The sequence below is a fragment of the Heterodontus francisci genome, chromosome 3 (genome assembly GCF_036365525.1).
Source record: "Heterodontus francisci isolate sHetFra1 chromosome 3, sHetFra1.hap1, whole genome shotgun sequence".
Lineage (NCBI taxonomy): Eukaryota > Metazoa > Chordata > Chondrichthyes > Heterodontiformes > Heterodontidae > Heterodontus > Heterodontus francisci.
In genome coordinates this window covers 111,846,873-111,872,146 of record NC_090373.1, presented here as the reverse complement: position 1 = coordinate 111,872,146, position 25,274 = coordinate 111,846,873, and the positions used below count along the sequence as shown (strand labels likewise).

The 25,274-nt window shown below is 47.2% G+C and overlaps 1 protein-coding gene across 4 annotated transcripts in view; it reads left to right on the top strand.

Annotated features, from left to right (window-relative positions):
- dcbld1 (discoidin, CUB and LCCL domain containing 1) overlaps nt 1-25,274 on the top strand; it is a 177,690-nt gene that overhangs the window by 110,095 nt on the left and 42,321 nt on the right. For all 4 annotated transcript variants that reach the window (XM_068025530.1, XM_068025532.1, XM_068025536.1 and 1 more), the window contains 3 exons: nt 11,210-11,347; nt 13,052-13,103; nt 22,230-22,302. In XM_068025530.1, coding sequence (XP_067881631.1) covers nt 11,210-11,347; nt 13,052-13,103; nt 22,230-22,302 — 263 coding nt within the window. The remainder of the gene's footprint in view (nt 1-11,209; nt 11,348-13,051; nt 13,104-22,229; nt 22,303-25,274) is intronic.

Sequence of the window (25,274 nt, the reverse complement as noted above, 5' to 3'; positions counted from 1 at the left end):
CCCCCCCGCCCTCTTTCTACCCCCCCGCCCTCTTTCTACCCCCCCGCCCTCTTTCTACCCCCCCGCCCTCTTTCTACCCCCCCGCCCTCTTTCTACCCCCCCGCCCTCTTTCTACCCCCCCGCCCTCTTTCTACCCCCCCCGCCCTCTTTCTACCCCCCCGCCCTCTTTCTACCCCCCCGCCCTCTTTCTACCCCCCCGCCCTCTTTCTACCCCCCCGCCCTCTTTCTACCCCCCCGCCCTCTTTCTACCCCCCCGCCCTCTTTCTACCCCCCCGCCCTCTTTCTACCCCCCCCGCCCTCTTTCTACCCCCCGCCCTCTTTCTACCCCCCCCGCCCTCTTTCTACCCCCCCGCCCTCTTTCTACCCCCCCGCCCTCTTTCTACCCCCCCGCCCTCTTTCTACCCCCCCGCCCTCTTTCTACCCCCCCGCCCTCTTTCTACCCCCCCGCCCTCTTTCTACCCCCCCCGCCCTCTTTCTACCCCCCCGCCCTCTTCTACCCCCCCGCCCTCTTTCTACCCCCCCGCCCTCTTTCTACCCCCCGCCCTCTTTCTACCCCCCCGCCCTCTTTCTACCCCCCCGCCCTCTTTCTACCCCCCCGCCCTCTTTCTACCCCCCCGCCCTCTTTCTACCCCCCCGCCCTCTTTCTACCCCCCCGCCCTCTTTCTACCCCCCCGCCCCCTCTTTCTACCCCCCCGCCCTCTTTCTACCCCCCCGCCCTCTTTCTACCCCCCGCCCTCTTTCTACCCCCCCGCCCTCTTTCTACCCCCCCCGCCCTCTTTCTACCCCCCCGCCCTCTTTCTACCCCCCCGCCCTCTTTCTACCCCCCCGCCCTCTTTCTACCCCCCCCGCCCTCTTTCTACCCCCCGCCCTCTTTCTACCCCCCCGCCCTCTTTCTACCCCCCGCCCTCTTTCTACCCCCCCCGCCCTCTTTCTACCCCCCCGCCCTCTTTCTACCCCCCCGCCCTCTTTCTACCCCCCCGCCCTCTTTCTACCCCCCCGCCCTCTTTCTACCCCCCCGCCCTCTTTCTACCCCCCCGCCCTCTTTCTACCCCCCCCGCCCTCTTTCTACCCCCCCGCCCTCTTTCTACCCCCCCGCCCTCTTTCTACCCCCCCGCCCTCTTTCTACCCCCCCGCCCTCTTTCTACCCCCCCGCCCTCTTTCTACCCCCCCGCCCTCTTTCTACCCCCCGCCCTCTTTCTACCCCCCGCCCTCTTCTACCCCCCGCCCTCTTTCTACCCCCCCGCCCTCTTTCTACCCCCCCGCCCTCTTTCTACCCCCCCGCCCTCTTTCTACCCCCCGCCCTCTTCTACCCCCCCGCCCTCTTTCTACCCCCCCGCCCTCTTTCTACCCCCCCGCCCTCTTTCTACCCCCCGCCCTCTTTCTACCCCCCCGCCCTCTTTCTACCCCCCCGCCCTCTTTCTACCCCCCCCGCCCTCTTCTACCCCCCGCCCTCTTTCTACCCCCCCGCCCTCTTTCTACCCCCCCGCCCTCTTTCTACCCCCCCGCCCTCTTTCTACCCCCCCCGCCCTCTTTCTACCCCCCCGCCCTCTTTCTACCCCCCCGCCCTCTTTCTACCCCCCCGCCCTCTTTCTACCCCCCCGCCCTCTTTCTACCCCCCCGCCCTCTTTCTACCCCCCCGCCCTCTTTCTACCCCCCCGCCCTCTTTCTACCCCCCCGCCCTCTTTCTACCCCCCCGCCCTCTTTCTACCCCCCCGCCCTCTTTTCTACCCCCCCGCCCTCTTTCTACCCCCGCCCTTCTACCCCCCGCCCTCTTTCTACCCCCCCCGCCCTCTTTCTACCCCCCCCGCCCTCTTTCTACCCCCCCGCCCTCTTTCTACCCCCCCGCCCTCTTTCTACCCCCCCGCCCTCTTTCTACCCCCCCGCCCTCTTTCTACCCCCCCGCCCTCTTTCTGCCCCCCCGCCCTCTTTCTGCCCCCCCGCCCTCTTTCTGCCCCCCCGCCCTCTTTCTGCCCCCCCGCCCTCTTTCTACCCCCCCGCCCTCTTTCTGCCCCCCCGCCCTCTTTCTGCCCCCCCGCCCTCTTTCTGCCCCCCCGCCCTCTTTCTGCCCCCCCGCCCTCTTTCTGCCCCCCCGCGTTCTCTTTCTGCCCCCCCGCGTTCTCTTTCTGCCCCCCCGCGTTCTCTTTCTGCCCCCCCGCGTTCTCTTTCCGCCCCCCCCCCCCCGCGTTCTCTTTCCGCCCCCCCCCCCGCGTTCTCTTTCCGCCCCCCCCCCCCGCGTTCTCTTTCCGCCCCCCCCCCCGCGTTCTCTTTCCGCCCCCCCGCGTTCTCTTTCCGCCCCCCCCCCGCGTTCTCTTTCCGCCCCCCCCGCGTTCTCTTTCCGCCCCCCCCGCGTTCTCTTTCCGCCCCCCCGCGTTCTCTTTCCGCCCCCCCCCCGCGTTCTCTTTCCGCCCCCCCCCCCGCGTTCTCTTTCCGCCCCCCCCGCTTCCGCCCCCCCCCGCGTTCACCCCATCTCGCCATTTCTTTGGCACTGGCTCTCTCTCGTTCTCTCTCTCCCCCTGCCCGCTCTCTCCCCCTCTCGCTCGCTCTCTCCCCCTCTCGCTCGCTCTCTCCCCCTCTCGCTCGCTCTCTCCCCCTCTCGCTCGCTCTCTCCCCCTCTCGCTCGCTCTCTCCCCCTCTCGCTCGCTCTCTCCCCCTCTCGCTCGCTCTCTCCCCCTCTCGCTCGCTCTCTCCCCCTCTCGCTCGCTCTCTCCCCCTCTCGCTCGCTCTCTCCCCCTCTCGCTCGCTCTCTCCCCCTCTCGCTCGCTCTCTCCCCCTCTCGCTCGCCCTCTCTCTCCCCCTCTCGCTCGCTCGCCCTCTCTCTCCCCCTCTCGCTCGCTCGCCCTCTCTCTCCCCCTCTCGCTCGCCCTCTCTCTCCCCCTCTCGCTCGCCCTCTCTCTCCCCCTCTCGCTCGCCCTCTCTCTCCCCCTCTCGCTCGCCCTCTCTCTCCCCCTCTCGCTCGCCCTCTCTCTCCCCCTCTCGCTCGCCCTCTCTCTCCCCCTCTCTCTCTCTCTCTCTCCCCCTCTCGCTCGCCCTCTCTCTCTCTCTCTCTCCCCCTCTCGCTCGCCCTCTCTCTCTCTCTCTCTCCCCCTCTCGCTCGCCCTCTCTCTCTCTCTCTCCCCCTCTCTCTCCCCCTCTCGCTCGCCCTCTCTCTCTCTCTCTCTCCCCCTCTCGCTCGCCCTCTCTCTCTCTCTCTCCCCCTCTCGCTCGCCCTCTCTCTCTCTCTCTCCCCCTCTCGCTCGCCCTCTCTCTCTCTCTCCCCCTCTCTCGCTCGCCCTCTCTCTCTCTCTCTCTCTCCCCCTCTCTCGCTCGCCCTCTCTCTCTCTCTCTCTCTCCCCCTCTCTCGCTCGCCCTCTCTCTCTCTCTCTCCCCCTCTCTCGCTCGCCCTCTCTCTCTCTCTCTCTCTCTCTCTCTCTCTCTCTCTCTCTCTCTCTCTCTCTCTGTCTCTGTCTCTGTCTCTGTCTCTGTCTCTGTCTCTGTCTCTGTCTCGCGCTCTCGCTCTTGCTCGCTCTCGCGCTCTCGCGCTCTCGCTCTCGCGCTCTCGCGCTCTCGCTCTCGCGCTCTCTCTCTCGCGCTCTCTCTCTCGCGCTCTCTCTCTCGCGCTCTCTCTCTCGCGCTCTCTCTCTCGCGCTCTCTCTCTCGCGCTCTCTCGCTCGCGCTCTCTCTCTCGCGCTCTCTCTCTCGCGCTCTCTCGCTCGCGCTCTCGCGCTCTCTCTCTCGCGCTCTCGCGCTCTCTCTCTCGCTCTGGCTCTCTCGCTCTGTTCAAGGCCTGTTTGGGTGTACGAAGCGTAGCTGCCAGTTGTTAGATCCAAGACAAAGACACCAGGGGAAGAAAGCCACCTACCATTCTGTCTCCTGAAAATCCCTGAACCAGATGGGCCAGCCACAAAGTGCACCAGCTAAACACTTAAAGTACACAACTTCAGCCGGAAGACAACGGAATCACTCAACTCCATAGACTGTGTTCTAATCCAACCACAAATCCTCTCCTCATTTGGAGGATTTCCTTTGTTCTTTGTTCATCGCTCTCTAATCTATTTGTGTGAGATTCTCGTGTGAGTGTGTGCGTAAATGCATGGCGTAATTTTATTTTATATAGTTTGGGTTTTGATTAAGTATAATAAGCTCCACTTTTTCTGGTTTAAGCACAATAAAACCTGTCTGTTTGGTTCTTTTATGCTCATAACAAAGGTAAAGAGGTAAAACACCCACATGCACAGTTTTAAAAAAGAATAAACCCTGTTGCGGTCAAATAATAGGAAGGACGAGGGGAGCCCTGTGACCCCTCCTCGCTAGGACCTGATGGCCTACATCCACGGGTTTTAAAGGAAGTGGCTGCAGAGATAATGGAGGCATTGGTCAAAATACTTCAGAACTCACTGGTTTCCGGGAGTGTCCCAGTGAATTGCAAAACCGCAAATGTGATGCCCCTGTTCAAGAAGGGAGGGAGACAAAAAGCAGGAAACTATAGGCCAGTCAGCCTAACATCGGTCGTTGGGAAAATGCTAAAGTCCATTATTAAGGAAAAAAATAGGACGTTTAGAAAAGCTTAACGCAATCAAACAGAGTCAACATGGTTTTGTGAAAGGGAAATCATATTTGACAAATTTGCCAGAGTTCTTTGAGGATATAACAAGCAGTGTTAATAAAGGGGAACCGGTAGATGTAGCGTATTTGGATTTCCAGAAGGCGTTTGATAAGGTGCCACATAAAAGATTATTGCACAAGATTGGAGCTCACGGTATTGGGGGTAATGTATTTGCATGGATTGAGGATTGGTTAACTCACAGAAGACAGTGAGTCGGGATTAATGGGTCTTTTTCAGGTTGGAAAGATGAGGTTTGCAAGCGTCACTCGGGAGGGTTTAAACTCGTGTGGCGGGGGGGGTGGGAACCAAAGCAGTAGGACAGCTAGTGAAATACATGAGGGGGAACTAGTAAATAAGGCCAGTAAGACTAAGAGGAAGAGCAGGCAGAGAGATGTTGCGGAGCACAGTGGGACTGGTGCTCTGAAGTGCATTTGTTTCAATGCGACAAGTATAACAGGTAAGGCAGAGGAACTGAGAACTTGGATTAGTACTTGGAACTATGATGTTGTTGCTATTATAGAGACTTGGTTGAGGGAAGGACAGGATTGGCAGCTAAATGTTCCAGGCTTTAGAAGCTTCAGGCGGGATAGAGGGGGATGTAAAAGGGGTGGGGGAGTTGCATTACTGGTTAAGGAGAATATCACAGCTGTACTGTAGGTGGACACCTCATTGGGGTCATGCAGCGAGGCAATATGGGTGGAGCTCAGGAATAGGAAGGGTGCAGTCACGTTGGGGATTTACTACAGGCCTCCCAACAGCCAGCGGGAGGTAGAGGAGCAGATATGTAGACAGATTTTCGAAAGATGTAAAGGTAACAGGGTTGTAGTGATGGGTGATTTTATCTTCCCCTATATTGACTGGGACTCACTTAGCGCTAGGGGCTTGGATGGGGCAGAATTTGTAAGGAGCATCCAGGAGGGCTTCTTGAAACAATATGTAGATAGACAACTAGGGAAGGGGCCGTCTATATGGACTTCAGTAAAGCCTTTGACAAGGTCCCTCATGGAAGACTGGTACAAAAGGTGAAGTCACACGGGATCAGAGGTGAGCTGGCAAGATGGATACAGAACTGGCTCTGTCATAGAAGACAGAGGGTAGCAGTAGAAGGGTGCTTTTCTGAATGGAGGGCCATGACTAGTGGTGTTCTGCAGGGATCAGTGCTGGGACCTTTGCTGTTTGTAGTATATATAAATGATTTGGAGGAAAACGTAGCTGGTCTGATTAGTAAGTTTGCGGACGACACAAAGGTTGGTGGAGTTGCGGATAGTGATGAGGATTGTCAGAGGATACAGCAGGATATAGATCGGTTGGAGACTTGGGCGGAGAAATGGCAGATGGAGTTTATTCCGGACGAATGTGAGGTAATGCATTTTGGAAGATCTAATGCAGGTGGGAAGTATACAGTAAATGGCAGAACCCTTAGGAGTATTGACAGGCAGAGAGATCTGGGCGTACAGGTCCACAGGTCACTGAAAGTGGCAACGCAGGTGGATGAGGTAGTCAAGAAGGCATACGGCATGCTTGCCTTCATCGGTCGGGGCATAGAGTTTAAAATTGGCAAGTCATGCTGCAGCTGTACAGAACTTTAGTTAGGCCACACTTAGAATATTGCATGCAATTCTGCTCGCCACACTACCAAAAGGATGTGGAGGCTCTGGAGAGGGTACAGAAGAGGTTTACCAGGATGTTGCCTGGTCTGGAGGGCATTAGCTATGAAGAGAGGTTGGATAAACTCTGATTGTTTTCACTGGAACGACGGAGGTGGAGGGGTGACATTATAGAGGTTTACAAAGTTATGAGTGGCATGGACAGAGTGGATAGTCAGAAGCTTTTTCCAGGGTGGAAGAGTCAGTTACTAGGGGACATAGGTTTTAAGGTGCGAGGGGCAAAGTTTAGAGGGGATGTGTGAGGCAAGTTCTTTACACAGAGGGTGGTGAGTGCCTGGAACTTGCTGCCAAGGGAGGTGGTGGAAGCAGGTACGATAGCGACCTTTAAGAGGTATCTTGTCAGATACATGAATAGGATGGGAATAGAGGGATACGGTCCCCGGAAGCGCGGAAGGTTTTAGTTTAGACAGGCATCAAGATCGGCGCAGGCTTGGAGGGCCGAATGGCCTGTTCCTGTGCTGTACTGTTCTTTGTAATTAGTGGAGTGCCACAAGCATCAGTGCTAGGGCCTCAATTATTTACTATCTATATTAATGACTTGGAGGAGGGGGCAGAGTGTAATATATCCAAATTTGCTGACGATACAAAAATGGGTGGGAGGACAGGTTGTGATGAGGACATGAGGAATCTGCAAGGAGATTTCGATAGGTTGAGTGAGTGGGCAAAAACTTGGCAGATGAAGTTTAATGTCGGAAAGTGTGAAGTTATGCACTCTGATCGGAAGAATTAAAATGCAGGCTATTACTTAAATGGAGAGAGACTCCAAAAAAGTGCTGCATGAGGGATCTGGGTGATCTTGTGCACGAAGCACAAAACGTGAGCATGCAGGTGCATCAAGAAGTTAAGAAGGCAAATGGAATTTTGACCTTTATTGCTAGGGGGTTGGAGTTTAATAATAGGGAAGTCTTGTTACAACTGTACAGGATGTTGGTGAGGTCTCACCTGGAGTACTGTGTACAGTTTTGATCCCTGTATTTAAGAAAGGATATACTGGCATTGGAGGCAGTTCAAAAGAGATTCACTAGGCTGATTCCTGGATGAAGGGGTTGACTTATCAAGAATGGCTAAACAGGTTAGGCCTTTATTCATTAGAGTTTCGAAGACTGATGGGTGATCCTTTTGAAATGTACAAGATTCTGAGGGAGTTGACAGGGTAGATGTTGAGAAGATGTTTCCACTCGTGGGGGAATCTCAAACTAGGGGACCTAGTTACAGAATAAGGGGACACTCATTTAATACTGAAATGTGAAGGAATTTCTTCTCTGAGGGTAGTGAATGTCTGGAATTCTCTACCCCAGAGAGTTGTGGAGGCTAGATCACTGAAAGTATTTAAAGAGGAGGTAGGTAGATTTTTGAAATATCATTGCGTTGAGGGCTATGAGGAGCTGGCACGAAAGAGGAGTTGAGGTCTGGGGCAGAGCAGCCATGATCTTATTGAAGGGTGGGGCAGACTTGAGGGGCCAAATGGCCTACCCCTGCTCCTATTTCTTACATTCTTATATTATGTTTTTATAACAACATGTTAATATGAAGGGACAGCAAGCTCAACTCTTTCAGTATGAGGATGGTTTCACTTTTTGGCACTCTTGCTTTAAATTGAAAAAATACAGAAACTTATGATAAACTGAACTCCTGACATCAAATAACTAACTTGTTGGATATCTAATTTGTTTGAATCGATTCATATTTTTCTATGTCATTCTTAGATTTTATGTAAATATTTACTCGGAATGTTTTGCTGAATCAGTTGTGGCCAGTTGATTATTTTTCCTGTTTTTTTCTTTTCTCCCATTCTTTGTGTATGGTCACAGTGTGGTATAGTTCCAGGAGCACTAACTTCCCTCCAGTTCTTTATCCAAACATCTCTTGTGTGGCCATAGATGAAAGAGATAAATGTTAAGACTGAGCAGCCCTAACACATAGCTGTATGGGATGGGAATATGCAATAGGAATTTGGGTATACAGATGTAGCATACCTGACTCCTGGTCACATTTCTGATAGGTTAGTGAGCTACAAGCACAAATAGCAGTTTGGGAATATGATGTAGTTGCAGTAAAGGAAACGTGGCTTAAAATGACGAGGACTGGGTGCTTCATATACAAGGATATAAAGTGTTCAGAAAAGATAGGGAAGAAAAAAAGAGAGGTGGGGTGGCAGTCCTGATTAGGGAAGACACTGCAGTGCTAGAAAGGCAGGATATCCTTGAAAGGGCAAGGACAGAATCCATTTGGCTAGAGTTGAGGAGCAAAAAGGGTATGATCACACTACTAGGGCTATTTGATAGGCCTCCAAATAGTGAGAGATAGAGGAGTAAATTCTTAGGGAAATCTCAGATGTGCAAGAACTATAGAGTGATATTGGAGGACTTTAATTACCCAAATATTGATTGGGGTAATTTTAGAGTAAAGGGGTAAGGAGGGAGAGGAATTTCTAAAATGCGTTCAGGAGAACTTCCTTGATCAGTATGTTCTCAGCCCAACTAGAAAAGAGGTACTGCTGGATCTGGTGCTGGGAAATGAGGTGGGCCTAGTGGACTAAGTGTCTGTGGGGGGACACTTGGATAAGAGTGATCATCGTATCAAGGTTTAGACTTGTAATGCCGAAAAGCAAGGAACAAAATAAGGTAGAATGTCTCGATTAGAACAGGGCTAATTTCAATGCAATAAGAAGGGACCGTCCAGGTCTAATGGAACCAAAGGTTGGCAGGAAGAGCTGTATTGGAACAATCGGTTATCTTTGAGAAAGAGATGCTTCAGGTGCAGGCTAGGAACATACCAGCAAGGGTGAAACGTACGGGAGCCAAGAACAGGGCTCCTTGGTTGACTAAGGAGATAGAGATGATGAAACAAAAAGAATAGGCTGTATGATCCATGTCAGGTGAGCTCATCAAGTGAGAACCGGGCCATATGCAATAAGTTGAGACGGGAGGTGAAGAGGAAAATAAGACTGACAAAGAGAGAATATGAAAATAGAATGGCAGTCAATACAAAAGGGAACTCAAAGATCTTCTACTGGCATGTAAAGAGTAAGCGAGTAGTAAGAGAAGGAGGAGGCCCTATTAGGGACGGAATGGGTAATATATGCTTCGAGGCACAGGGCAAGGCTAACATACTTAATGAGTACTTTGTATCAGTGTTCACTAAAGAAATGGAGGCTGACAAAATATCAGTTGAGACAATGGATGGGATATAGTTGAGAGTGGGGAGGTACTGGAAAGGCTGGCTATGCTTCCTGTAGATAAATCATCTGGTCCAGATAGCTTGCATCCCAGGTTGCTAAAGGAAGTGGGGACAGTGAAAGGGCTCGCCATAATCTTCCCTGGATATAGGGGAGGTGCCAGAGGATTGGAGAGTGGCAAATGTGACCCCCTTATTCAAGAAAGGGTGTAAGGACAGTCCGAGCAACTACAGGCCAGTTAGTTTAACATCAATGATGGATAAGATTCTAGAAACAATAATCGGAGAAAATATCAACAGACACTTAGAGAGGTTTGAGTTAATTCACGATAGCCAGCGTGGATTTGTAAAGAACACATCATGCTTGACTAATCTAATTGAATTTTTGGTGAAGTAACAGAGAAAGTTGGTGAAGGGAATGTGGTGGATGTTGTTTATATGGATTTTCAGCAAGCATTTGTAATGTACCTCTTAAAAGGCTGGTTAAGAAAATTGAGGCTCATGGATTAGGAGGGTCAGTGTCCAATGGGATGAAAAAATTGGCTGAAGAACAGAAAACAGTGAGTACTAAATGGTTGCTGTTCAGACTGGAGGATGGTAGACAGTGCTGTTCCCCAAGGGTCAGTGCTGGGACTGCTGCTTTTCTTGCTATATATAAATGACTTGGATCTTGGAATACAATGTAAAATCTCAAAATTTGCTGATGACACCAGGTGTGGCAAACAGTGAGGAAGATATGAACCGCCTGCAACAGGACATAGGGTAGCAGAATGGGCAGAGAGGTGGTAGATGGAATTTAATACTGACAACTGTGAGGTGATGCATTTTGCAGAAGGAATAGGGAGAGGCAATATATACTTAATGGCACAGTTTTAAAGAGTGTGCAGAAACAGAGGGACCTGGGGGTGAATGTTCATCGATCTTTAAAGGTGGCGGAACATATTGAGAGAGTGGTTCGTAAAGCATATGTAATTTTGGGCTTCATAAATAGAGGCATTGAGTACAATAGCAGAGAGGTTATGCTGAACCTTTATAAACCTCTGATTAGGCCTCAATTGGAGTATTGCATCCAGTTCTGGTCAGCACTCTTCAGGAAGGATGTGAGGGTCCTGGAGAGGGTGCAGAGGAGATTTTCCAGGAGGGTTCCAGGGATGGAGAATTTTAGTTACAAGGTTTGATTGGAGCAGCTGGGTTTGGTCTCCTTAGAACAAAGGAGATTGAGGGGAGATTTAATAGAAGTGTACAAGATTATGACAGGCTTAGTTAAGTTAGACAAGGAAGAACTGTTCCCATTAACAAAGAGTACTGAGAGTAGGGGACACATTGAAGGTTTTGGGAATAAAATGCAGGGGGAATATGAAGAAGCACTTTTTACGCAGCGGGTGGTAATGACCTGGAACTCACTGCCCACAGAGCTGGTGGAAGTGGAGACAATCACTGACTTCAAGACGAAGTTGGTTAGTAAATGGCTTGAATTGTAATGTATTTCACAAGCTTAATTATCCTTTTAACAAGATCAGAGGATCTTATGTTACTTAACCTGGTCAGTGTCCTATTTAAAATATCAATCCTTTCTGGAAAAAAAAGTGCTGATAATATTGTAGAAACCTATTTAAAAAGTAAGCGCATGTCAATATGAAAGATAAGCTTGTATTTACATCACACCTTACTAAACCTGCAAAACGTCTTAAAGTACTTTTGTGAAGTGTAATGACTATTACGCATGCAAATAAAAAACAATGTAAATGGGAACTAACCTTTTCTCCTTTGGATTTATTTACAGGTACTTATTGTGGACATTTAAACTCGGTCTCCAGTGAAATCCATTTAGACAGCAATGAAATGAGCATTCAATTTAAAAGCGGTTCCCATATATCAGGGCGTGGGTTCTTGCTATCGTATGCCACTAGCAGCTATCCAGGTAAGGCGTAACAAAGTTTAAAATGTAATTTCAAACACCAAGGCTTATTGTGATGCTAACTAGTCTTTTTTTTTAAAATGTCATTCAATCTGTAATCAAACTTAAATAAAGCCCAGCAAATGGATAACAGTCTTTTCTATAGATGGTTGAAAAGAATTACTGGATCATCTTCATGCAAACTTGTACATCAAAATTATGCTCTAGTAATTAAGTATCTTTGATCATTACTAGCCACTTTAACTCATAGTAAACTAATGTTTAAATTAGTCAGCTTAGGGTTGAAGATGACTATTGCATGAGATCATGATCAATTTGGAATAAAGAAGGCCATTTAACCCATCTTGGCTCACTCATTCAGAAAGATCCTCTGGTGCCCATCACTGTTTCCTAATAACTCTAAAGTTTTTTGTCTCTTCTACCCAACTTTAGAATGCTGTATGTAGAAGAACTCACTTCGATCAATTCTAAATTTGCCTTTATCAGTTTTCTGTGTTTAATGCTGTTTACTTGAAGTTTGTCTGAGATTATGGAATTTTCTAAAATTTATTATTTTTAAAACAGACAGAGAAAAAAGGTTGATGTTTGAACTGTTATCAGTGCAGCTCAAGTGAAGAACAATAAACATTTTTTAAAAATAGTGTTGTATCAGAGAATACAAGTGAAAAGGCCAGAGCTGGGAGTTATAATGTGTGATATGATAGACAATTTGAATATCACTGTACACAGATTTTTTTTCCCCCTTTCCTCCAATCTGATAAATATGTTGTGGCATTGTTCATGTAAATTAGATATTTTGCTTGAGGACAGGAGTGTTGAGCTATATAAGGCTATATAAGGGCATAAGACATTCAGGAAGAATAGACACATGGGCAAAATATGTGGAGAAAGGGAAATGGGAGTCGAGTTGAAGAGGTGTGTGGGGGGGGGGCAAGTGAGAGATTTAACTTGCTATGAAAACTGTTAATTAATGTATTTTAATAAAATAATTTGGTTAAAAATTGTGCATTGTCTCACTAGTTTGCTGCAGTCCTTAAAGACTGGGGAACACATTGGCACATATGAAACTGCAGTAGCTGGTGTTCATGACAGTTTTATTGTTACAATCCCCAGGTCATGCTATTGTTTCACATTATTGTGCTGGGAAAGATGCATCCCAGATTGTAGGTGACATGGAGCCCACTCATGGGAATGACTAATAATGCTGGAGCTGTGATCATATTTAATGCAAACCTTAAAAGTTGGCAATAAGATATGTACCAGTAATCTGGTCAAAAGTGATGTTCCACTACCTACCAGTCATATGTGCAGTTAACTTAGCCTAGTTGTGCATTTAAAATAATTAATAATGTAGACAGACACTGAAATACAAAATAATATTGAAAACTAAAATTTCAACATGATTATTGTATTCATTAATGTGAGATTGGAGAATATTTCATTATGTACAGGGTCACTGGTTTATGATATTCATGGAAAATGGATGGAACCATCAATGTGATCAGCAACATAACAGTCGAATCCCCACGTTCCATGTAATAAAAGTAAATTTGAATTAATAAACTGGCCTCAATTATATGGATAGTAGATTTCAAAAAGGAAATGTTGCTTACAGTTGATATTTGGTGAATCCTGCCATTTGAAGATCAGCTTAGCTGTATAGGTAGATTTATAATGTATATTAACCTTGATTTTCATTCCATGCAGATTTAATTACATGTTTGGATAAAGGAAACCATTATGATGAGCCACAGTTCAGGTAAGGCTTCAAATCAGCACTTTTTTGAATGGAGACATTCTTCTATATTATATTCTGCAGTATTAATTATATTAAAAGGTTATGAGCAGGAGTTTCCACTTGGTTGTGCTGGTTTACTTGAGTGCAGTTAGCCCAAAAGTGGCCAAACCAGCGCGGGAAGTGACCAAAGTATCACGGAAAGAGGCGCAAATTACATTCACTACAAATCGAGTTTCCATAATCTTTTGCGCTGGCTCAAGAAACATTGGGCAGAATATTCGGACAGATGGGGGGCAAGAACTGAGGTGGGTGGGCATGTAATTTGCTGGTTTGCTGGTACCATCCCAGCCCAAGCCATTTTGCTGGAGGCCAGTTCAGGGGTAGAACGGTTACCTGCCCGCAGGCAGCAGGTTGCTTGTTGAGATAATTTAATGGCCAATTATCAGTGGCTGACTGGAATTTTCTAGGGGACAGCGCTCCAGGATGCTTTTGAGAGCCTCTCCGCCTACATTGCCACAGCTGTAGCCACAGTAAGCCCTCCACAATGCTGACCCAGCAGCTGTGCCCATTTTCTTTATTTCAAATTTGTTAAAGGTGCTGAGAGAGCACCTCAAGATGAATGTGCCCTCTCTCTTCCTTACCTACAATGGCAGGCTGTAGCTCCTTCTGTGCAGACGAGCCTCCTATTGGCTTTGAGAGTCTGCCTGCTGTCCTTAATTAGACAATGAGTATGCCCTCTAATCATTAATTGGCCAATTCAGGCAAAATCACTGTTGGGTGACTGCTTCCAACACAGTGCAGAGTCGGGACCCACATTTGACACCAACCTTGGGTTCCTGACCCAGAATGCAAAATCCTTCCCATTGGGATAAAAATGGTCACACCCCAGATCAAGCTAATCATCATATTGATGATATGATCCTATCCACCTGTTTGCAGGCCTTTGAGGAGGATCTTAAAATTAAGCTTTCTTCGTAGGTGTATGGACGCTAACAGGTGCATTGATTTTTTTTTTTAATTTACTAAGAAACTAACTACTGTACGCCATTGTAACTAGTCAATGGTCTATACTGTTTTTTAAAGCCATTTTCAATTATTTAAAGTCAGGTTATGCAGAGTATTGATCAAAGAGCACAGTGATTAAAATACTTTTTTTGTGATTAAAGCCATTTTCTGGTGTATTAAAGCTGCACCAAGTTACCACTCTTAAATATATCGAGGATTATTTTATAATGCAAAATTTCTTGAAAAAAATACATTCAATAGTGTTACATGGTTGTGTGGGCTCTTGGCAGATTTTATGTTCGATATGTAAATGGGTTTGAGCAGAAACCTGAGCAAAAATGCACTGTTTTGAGTGGAGCTTGCGCCCAGATTGCTGATTATGGCCAAAGCGGAGACTTTTAGGGCTGAATTTTTGTTTGTGGGTTCTGATCCCATTGTTGGGAGGAAGTGCAGATTTTGGAACCCACATATGCCAGCATCGGGACTCAGAGGGCAATTTTTGAGGAGGCAGCCAATTAGGTGGTCACCTCCTGGAGCCCCTGCCAATAGGAGGCCCTCCAGCACTGACATCGACAGCCCCATCATCAGAGATGGGAGCTGCCGGCATAGGTAAGTGAAAGAGAGGGTGCATCAGGATGGAAGCACCCTCTAAAGACTTTTTAAAAAGTTTAAAAATAAAAAGAAGCCACAGCTGCCAGCCTGTCATCGTGGAGTGGGACTCCCTCCACAGGATAGCCTGTGGCGGCAGCTGTGGCCATCTTATAATCGCGACCATGGGGGTGGTGGTGGTGAAAAAAGTAGATGGCGCGTTACCCCCTGGTTTGTCGCTGAGAGGCTGCCTCCATTCATCAGCCTGGATTTGGCCTTTGTGGGTGTCCTGACTGCTGACTGGAAAATTCAATTGGTGTCTGCGCATTGGTTATATAGACCCATTAAAGGGCTTCATTGGCTACCCACTGCTTGCGGGCAGGTTGCAGCTTTTTCCCACCCCAATCAGGCTCTTCAAAAATGGCCTTGAGGCAGGAATGTTCTGGCAAACAGGCATGTTAGCCAGTGGCGGGAACTTGCTGGCCCGTCTGCCCCCGGTCCTGCCTCCATGGCCGTTTAACAATTCAGGCCTTGGTCTGTGTGTTTAATATTTATTGTTATTGAATGACTCACTAATCTACATTGCCTTTAAGATTTCATGTTAAGAGAACTAAGTTCAAATTTATTGACTGCCAGGTTTGTGTAGCTTCTGTAATAAGCAGAATAAAATCTCAGTATAATGATATGGTGGGAGAGGAAATGGTGATTCAGGATACTAGTTTGTGGTGTGATTGGAAACGAGTACATTATCCTCAGTGTATGGCTCTGTCTTTCTGTGGCTCCTCTCAATCATAGGATGAGCCTGACGGGAGTGCAGATTAAATGCATCATATCCACACTTAAAACTCATTTATGGGAGGGAAAAGAAATGAAGGAAATAATTTTGCTAAACTTAAGATGAAGTGTGGATTTCAAAAGGTCATTTGTTGTATTAAGCCTGCTCCTTCCACAGAGAGCATACAATCTACTTCAGCATGGGCTTGACTTTCAATCCGGGGTTGGAAACCCGACGCCCGGATAATTTCCAGGTCCCAAACTTCTGCCGCATCTCATCGTTCACACGATGCAATCGTCAGATGTAGATGCCCTGCATGTATATGTACATTGGCCGGCAGTGAACTCGGTGCGCGTTTAATGGCACTGAGCTCTGCCAGGAGGCGGAAGCTGCCTACCGAGCATGATCACCAAAGGCAGACGGCAGCCATGACGGGGCCTGCCACTGCCTTGCAGAAGAGGAGAAGCAGGACATCGCAGGGCCAGCAGCCTCACTGTGCAAAGAAGTTCCCAAACTGTGTCTGATCTCATACATAAACCCCTAGTGGCAAAAGTTTTTCCTCATTAAAAAAAAAATCGCTTAATTGCTCCCAGCATTGAACCCGACAGCTGTGCACTAACATGCACTAGACTGTTCGCGTTTGGCGATTTGCAAATTGAAAATCGACTTCTGGCCCATTAACAAGCTCTAAAGGAGCTTAACAGGCCATTAATTGGAGGCAAGTGGTTCCCGTCTCTCTTTTCCATCCCCCCGCGCCCCCATTCTCGCCCCCGCGGGTGATTGAAAATCCTGGCCCATGACACTCTTTCTCCCATATAAATTCAAGACCGCAATTGTTGACAACGCGATCGGTAGGTGGCGCTGTTTTGGCACATGCGCAAATACAGCCTGTGCCACGAAAACGTCACAGCTTGCGACTGCAGCTGCTGCCAGGACTAAAGATGGCGCTGCTCAAAGAATCACAGAGTTGAAACCTGACAAACACGTGGCAGAATACAATGGCCGGAGTGAGAGAGCAGCGCGGGGGCCGGGGAGAGCAGCGCGGGGGCCGGGGAGAGCAGCGCGGGGAGACCAGCGGTAGCGGTGCCGGGGGGCGAGGGGAGGGAGAGGGAGGAGAATGAGGGAGAGGGAGGAGAATGAGGGAGAGGGAGGAGAATGAGGGAGAGGGAGGAGAATGAGGGAGAGGGAGGAGAATGAGGGGGAGGGAGGAGAATGAGGGGGGGAGAAAGAGGGAGGGGGGAGAGGGGGAGAAAGAGGGAGGGGGGAGAGGGGGAGAAAGAGGGGGAGGGGGAGAGAAAGAGGGGGAGGGGGGAGAAAGAGGGAGGGGTAAGGAAGGGGGGAGGGAGAGAGCTGGGGGAGAGGGAGGAAGGGGAGAGAGTGGGGGGGGGAGCAGCGGAACAGAAGAGGAGTGCCTTTTTCTGTGCATGCGCCATAAACACAACAGCAAAAGACTTACTGGCCAGTCCCTGGACCCGGTGACACCAAGGTCTTCGCACGCTCGCTCCCCGCGGCTCTCTACGGCCTCTCGCTTCTGGCCCTTTCCATTCAGCCGTTCCCTCCAGCTGCGGATGCCCAATCCAGTTGCTTTCTCCCCTACCCAGTTGCTTTCTCTACTTCTCCACAGTACTTCAGGCATTGCGATTGTTTGGTCCCTGCATTTTGCATGCTCCCTCTCCCCACCCCTCCCCGCTCTCCCCACCCCTCCCCCTCTTCACCCACCCCTCCCTCTACCCCCCACCATAGTTGAATATCTGAAGTGCAGTTGCAAAGTCGGGGAAATAGCATGCAAAACAAAACCTCAACAATTCTGGGTTTAATTATTGAAAAGTTTTATTAAGTTTATTAAGTATCCGAGGAACTGCTGTGCATGGATACATGAGTGTTGTGTTCAGCATTCCCGTTAGACAGACAGGCCGAGTCTCTGCTTTGCACAGCTAAAGAGATTGTTCCTGGAGAGCCTTGTGGTGAATAAACGCTTGGCTCTCTATTCCACTACTGTATTGTCCATGTGAAGAAGGCAAAGTCACAAGAGTCTGAGCTCAGTCTATTCTTGGTGAATGTTCCCCAAGCGCATCCCAATGTGCATTCCCAATTCATCCATAAATGCAATGTTCCTTTCCACATCGTGATGAGCTCTGCAGCATGGTCTAGTTGCCTTCGTTACTTGAATGCTGACCTTAAGTCTCAAGGATTGTTTTCTCGAGGGCACGTTTTACATGAAATAAAATAAGGAAAGAACATCAGTGTCAGAGCTTCCCTCCCTCCAATGAAATTACTGTTGAGCATGCTTTGTGTTCTGCGGTAAAGGCATGTACTGATAACACCGCCAATGAATCACTTAGTACCCACCTCAGCTGTAGGAGGCAGGGTGATGTTACTGCCCCTATCTCGTGATGGTTCAATGCTGCTCTCAGGGAAAACATGAATGATGTGAGGGTGCTGGAAAAGAAGCACATTTCTTTTGGGCTATGAACATAAAGCTGGCCATTTAGCCCAGCAGTTCCCTGCCAGTGGTTATGTTACTCGTGCGTCTTTCCATCCATTCCCATTTAATCCTGCCTACTACTATCACCAGTTGTGTTCACAGCAAGAGCATTCACATTTCTGCTACCACTGGACACGGCATGCTTGTTTCCTTTAGTGCTCAGTCTCTTCTTGCTGAATGTTCCCCAAGTGCTAGACCCCTTTGGACGCCCTCTCTGCTTGACAGGCAGCAACTGGCAATTGCGGAGTCTCACAAGGCTCTGCATGGTTGTTTCGACGTCGGATGGGGAAACAGGTGGCTGTGTGTCCATGAGCACTGCCCTGATGGGTGTAGGAGCAGGTAACTGTGTGTCCATGTGCACTGCCCTGATGGGTGTAGGAGCAGGTGACTGTGTAACTGAGCAGCAAGGAGAGGGTACCACAGGTAGGGGAAGTGGAGATTTGAACAGGCAGGCATATGTATGGTCCATCAGATCATTAGGCCAGGGGGTGAGACGCTCAGGATCCAGGGTTTGTGACACGTGACTGATGTCCAGCGCGTGGCCACCTCCATCCGAAGGTGCTTCCGGGCAATTGTTGGGCATAGTAAATGGCTCCATCTCATCAGCCAGTCCTTGCTGCCAGCGGAGAGTCTGTTGCCGCAGCCAGTCCAGTCTCCTCATGAATGCTGCCGTTCCACTCTGCAGAACGGCCTGTTGTAGCTGGTACAATTGATCTGAAAGCAAGCGGTATTTTTCATTGTGGCTGAGGGGCCTTGGCTATTCCTCTGTAATCACAATGGCAGCAGCCATGCCTGTCGTCGTTGGTGTCTGAGATGCACGCCAGCGACAATTGGGGGCGAGCCTGTCCAAAGGCAGACCCAGATGCCTCTGCACAACAACAGCATGTTTTCAGGGCAACAAAGTCTGAATGGAGAAGATGCAGCTGCAGGTAGCCTGGCCATCATGTATCTGCAGTGTGTACTGTTTGGCGCCAGAAATCACAGTCACTGTGCCTTCATCCTGCTACATGCGGTGGCCCAGACAATGGAAATGTTTTCAGAGCAACTCACAACAGGGACAGGAGAACATGCGGTGGCCCAGACAATGGAAATGTTTTCAGAGCAACTCACAACAGGGACTGGAGAACATGCGGTGGCCCAGACAATGGAAATGTTTTCAGAGCAACTTACAACAGAGACTGGAGAACATGCGGTGGCCCAGACAATGGAAATGTTTTCAGAGCAACTCACAACAGGGACTGGAGAACTTGCGGTGGCCCAGACAATGGAAATGTTTTCAGAGCAACTTACAAAGGCAGATCAACTTACCTTTGAACAATCTCCTGTGTCAAATAAAAATGAAGCAAGTCTCCAAAACGAATAAATAATTCAGATAAAATGCGAGAAAATGCCCGACGAAACCTACACTCCTTCCACTTTCAAAAAGTCGCGCCGAAGCTTTGACGCATGCGCAGAGGCCAAACAGGCGCGTCGGCGAGGAAGACGAAATAACGCGATGACGTCATCTGCGCATGCGCAAAGCGGTCCTGGTAAGCCGGACCGCAGCGCATGCGCAGGGAGCATGAGACCGTCTGCGCATGTGCGCACCGCGGCGCATCCTGATGACGTGTCCGATGAAGTAGCGTTGTCATGAATTACTTTGTAAATTCAAATGGGTATGTGCTGTATTAATACTTCCTTACACTGAAAGGTAATCAAGCCAGGCTCCAGAGTATTTATTGCTTCCCTCTCACTATTCAACCCTGGCCTGCTGCCTTCCATTTTAGTCAAGAACTCTAAACATAAATACCTAAACATCAATTTTGGAACCTGCCAACATTTCTATTGTAATTGTCAGAATAACTGACCTTCCTTTCAACAATTCCCAGCAATCTGTTTCAGAATAAATACTTTTAATCTCACACATTTCAGCAGATTGCAGTATTTACCTCAGATAGATTTTGAAATTGCAATCAATGTTGGTAACGCAAGTTATTTCCTCACATATATTTGAAATAGGAAAATGATAACGTTGTCATGATATTTTTTTACTCATTATAATTTAATCCAGTTGATAACACATTTTAGATTAGATCGTTATTAGGTTATATGGTTGTAGATTTCAAACCCCACTCTAGGATTTGAGCATGTAATGTAGGATAACACTCCAGTGCAGTGCGGGCTGTGTGCTGCATTGTCTGAAGCATCATCTACCAAAAATAATTATATGGAACTAAAAACAGAAAATGCTGGAAATACTCAGCAGGTCTGACTGCAACTGAGGAGAGAGAAAGAGTTAACATTTTAGCTTGGTAGCCTTTCATCAGAACTGCAAGAAGGTAGAGATTTAACAGTTTATAAGCAAGTGCAGATCCAGGGCAAAAGGGTGGGGAGGGGAGGAAAGATAAAAAGGGAGGTCTGTGATAGGATGGAAGGAAGGAGTGATTAAATGGCAAAGGTGGGCTGGTAATGGGATAAGTAAATAGACAAAAGATGGGTCTAGAGGATGTGTTAGTGACAACAGCAGAACCATTGCCATCACCTGCTATCTGAAGAAATGGGAACAATGGTTATGATCTGAAGTTTGTTGAACTCCACGTTGAGTCCAGAAGACTGTCCAGTGCCTAATGGAAAGATCGTGTTGTTCCTTGTTTCATTGGAACAATGTAGGAGGTCGAGCTCTGAATGGGGTGGGACGGAGAATTACAACGGCAAGCAACCCGAAGCTCAGGGCCACATTTCTGGACTAAACAGAGGTGTTCAGTAAGGCGAACACCCAATCTGCATTTGGTCTCTCCACTGTAGAGAAAACTGCATCGTGAGCAGTGAATACAGTATACTAAATTGTAAGAAGTACAAGTAAATTGCTGTTTCACTTTGAAGGAGTGTTTGGGGCCCTGGTAGAGAAATTGAGGAACTGTTGGGGGAAGGAAATTGGAAGCATAGTTGAAGAACTGTCTTTCCGTTCTTTTTATTTAAGGTGAATGTTACATAACATGCTGTCTTGGTTAGCATTCCTCCTTCAACCACCACAATAAAAAAAACAGATTAACTGGTTTAATTGTTGTGAAAGTTTGATATACGCAAATAGTGGGAAAGGAGGAGGTGAAAAGGCAGGTGTTGCATCTCCTGTGCTTTCATGGGAAGGTGCCGTGAGAAAGGGAGTGGGGTTGGGGATGACGGAGGAGTCAACTAGGAAGTCAGAGGGAATAGTCCCTTCGGCATACTGGAAATGGCAGAGGATAAGTTGAATGTGGAGGCTGGTGGAGTGGAAGGTGAGGTTAAGGGGATGCATATGAGTCTGGGAGGGAGGGGAAGGAAGTGGGCAAAAATGTGGGAAATTGGGTGGACACAGTTGATGGGCCCTGCCAACCTGTGGAGTGGAGTTCCTAGTAGAGGAAAAGGCAAGTAATTTAGGAAGCACTGGTATGGAAGATAGTGTTATCGGAACAGATGAGATGGAGAAATTGGGACAATGGCATAGAGACCTTACAGGAAGCAAAGTGGGAGGAAGTGTATCAAGGTATCTGTGGGAGTCAGTGGGGCTTATAATAGGTATTGGTGGACAACCCATCCCCAGAAACCGGCGTAGAGAAATTGAGGAACCGATGGGGGGTGGAAATTGGAAGCATAGTTGAAGAACTGTCTTTCCATTCTTTTTTTTTAAGGTGAATGTTACATAACATGCTGTCTTGGTTAACATTCCTCCTTCAACCACCACAATAAAAAAAAAACAGATTAACTGGTTTAAATGTTGTGGAAGTTTGATATACGCAAATGGATTCCATGTTCACCTACATAAGTTACTGCAGTTAAAACTTAATTAACTTTACATTAAGTACAGTGAGACATCTGTGAATTGTGATAAGGTGTATAATAAATGCAAATCATTTTCCCTTTTTTGAAAAGTGTTTTTGAGGCAATTTCTTTAAAAAAAAAAATTGACCAAACTCTTAAAAGCAGATTGTTGTTCCTCAGCTTTTTGCATCACCTACCAACCTGAAAAATTTCAAAGGTGAAAACTCAGCCATGTGCTAAAATTGTGCAGCTTAAAATTCAAGGGCTGTTTTAGGCTGTCACAATCTTTGTTTTAGAACAAAATATGCTAGTGATTAATGTCACCCTTGAAATAAGAGTGAGTTGGAAAATCTGTTATAGAAATAGGTCTTTTGTGGGGTGATGATTTTTTTTGCTAATGATGTGTAGTAGTTTTATGTCATAGGCAATTCTAAAACTGTAGTATGCATCCTGATTTACAGAATATATAATTTAGAAAAATGTTCAATTCATTTGATATTTTTCATGTGTGCTTTAGCAAGAATTGTCCTGCCGGTTGCAAAGCTGTGATAGGAGAAGTCTCTGGTGATTTTTCTCAAGGATATAGGCATGTGAGTATAAAACAAGAGAGAGTGTTGTTTTATGTTTTCTAAAATTCCCTTTTATAGACCCTCTTTGAGAAATCAAAATGATGCAGAGATCAAACCTATCTTGTAACAGATCGGTGAGTTAATCATTGATTTTATGGTGGATGAGGAGGGAAAGAAAAGGAAAAAATTGTTTACCAACCCTTATATATTCAATGATTATTTTGGATGGAATTAAAAACCCAAGACCATGCCAAAGATTTTGAAATTTAGCTTAACAAATCTGTATGTTTTCTTCCATTTAGAGATGCACCTTCTTGGCTACATGGTTTGAGTTTATTCCATGATTTTACAGCTTTGCCATGGGAACAAGATCTCATTCTTTAGGGTTTTTTTCCCTTTATTTTATAAAATGAGTAAATATGGCATTAAAGTTTTTCTGAGTAAAGTTACTCATATTTTGCATGTATCCAAGAACAATATTTTTATTCATTCTTGGGATGTGGGCATCACTGGCAAGAAGACGAGAATTTATTGCTCATCCCTATTTGCCCTTGAGATGCTCTTAAATGTATGGTCAAAGTTGATACTCTATTTGTGAAAGAATTTACTTTTCTGCGATGTGTGCAAGAAAACTTTAAGCATCATAAAGGCTAACACAAATTATTCTTAATAAAGCAAATGGATATATAAACCAATAATTTCTTGCAGTTGGCTGTATTATTGTAATGTGTGCAGTTCTAGTCAGCTCATTACAGAAAGGATGTAATTGCACTAGAGAGGGTACAGAGGAAATTTACGAGGATGTTGCCAAGACTGGAAAAATGCAGCTATGAGGAAAGGTTGGATAGACTGAGGTTGTTCTCCTTGGAACAGAGAAGGCTGAGGGGAGATCTGATTGAAATGGACAACATTTTGAGGGGCCTGGAGGTGAAGGGTCTATTCACCTTAGCAGAGAGGTCAGTGACGAGGGGGCATAGATTTAATGTGATTGGTGGAATAATTAGAAGGGAGATGAGGAAAAACATTTTGACCCAGAGGGTGGTGGGGGTCTGAAACTCACTGCCTGAAAGGCAAGTTATTCAATTTATTCAAAAGGAGTCTGGCTATGCACCTCAAGTGCTGTAATCTGCAGGGTTATGGACCATATGATGGAAGGTGGGATTAAATAGTTGGATCGTTTTTCAGCCAGCACAGACACAATGTGGGCCAAGTGGCCTCTTTCTGTTCCTTAAACTTTCTATAAATTGCTGGACTGGGTAACTTTGTACTCTGAATCTTTGGATGTGCTATATTCAGAGAATTAGAAAGATCTCTTAGTATTTCTGATTTGAACATTCAATTTTATTACATGAGGGCAGCTGTGTGTGGCAAAGGGGTTTGATAGGGAGGGGACACAGTTTCTCCTCTGTTTGCTTGTAAGTGATGAACACCAGCCATCGCCCAGTACATTGCACAAGAGACTGATCTTCATGCATGGCTATTTGGTAGTATGGACATCCTTGCTAAAGAATTAACTTTTCTTATACATCACCAACTTATATTTTTATGGGACCTTTTAACATAGTAAGATAGTCCAAGTGCTTCACAGGAGCGTTATCAAACAAAATTTGACACTGAGCCACGTAAGGCGTTTTTAGGATAGGCGACCAAAAACTTAGTCAAAGAGGTAGGTTTTATGGAGCCTCCTTAAGGGAGGAGAGAGAAGTATACAAGCAGAAAGATTTATGGAGAGAATTCCAGAGCTTAGGGCCGAGGCAGCTGAAGGCATGGCCTCAATGGTGAAACAATTAAAATCAGGGATGTCCAAGAGGGCAGAATTGGAGAAGATCGCAGAGATCAGAGAGTTGTAGTAAGTGAGGTGATTAAAGAGATACGGAGTGGCAAAACCACAGAGGGATTAGAAAACAAGGATGAGAAGTTTTAATTTGAGGCGTTGCTGGACCAGGAACCAATGTCATGTAGCAAGCAGGAGTGATGGAACTTGGTGTGAATTAGGACATGGGCAGCAGAGTTTTGGGTGCACTCAAATTTATGGAGGATGGAAGATGGGAGGTCAGCTAGGCGAGCATTATAATAGACAAGTCTAATGGAAACAAAAGCATGTGGGAGAGTGTCAGTTGCAATTATTAGAATTTCTTCATGCAGAAGGTTGTTGGAATGCTTGACCACAGGTAGCAGTTTAGGCAAAGTTCATTGTTAGCCATCCTGTCAGCAGTCCAGAATTTTAGTAGCTGACAAAAAATGAAGAGACTAGTTAATGTCTGTGATTCAGGAGGCTTTTTGTACTAAAGGCCAAGGAGGAGGTGTTGGGCGTCTTGCAAAGCATTAAGGTAGATAAGTCCCCAGGGCCTGATGGGATCTACCCCAGAATACTGAGGGAGGCAAGGGAAGAAATTGATGGGGCCTTGACAGAAATCTTTGTATCCTCATTGGCTACAGGTGAGGTCCCAGAGGACTGGAGAATAGCCAATGTTGTTCCTTTGTTTAAGAAGGGTAGCAAGGATAATCCAGGAAATTATAGGCCGGTGAGCCTTACGGCAGTGGTAGGGAAATTATTAGAGAGGATTCTTCGGGACAGGATTTACTCCCATTTGGAAACAAATGAACTTATTAGCAAGAGACAGCATGGTTTTGTGAAGGGGAGGTCGTGTCTCACTAACTTGATTGAGTTTTTTGAGGAAGTGACGAAGATGATTGATGAAGGAAGGGCAGTGGATGTTGTCTATATGGACTTCATTACAGCCTTTGACAAGGTCCCTCATGGCAGACTGGTACAAAAGGTGAAGTCACAAGGGATCAGAGGTGAGCTGGCAAGATGGATACAGAACTGGCTCGGTCATAGAAGACAGAGGGCAGCAGTAGAAGGGTGCTTTTCTGAATGGAGGGCTGTGACAAGTGGTGTTGCGCAGGGATCAGTGCTGGGACCTTTTGCTGTTTGTAGTATATATAAATGATTTGGAGGGAAATGTAGCTGGTCTGATTAGTAAGTTTGC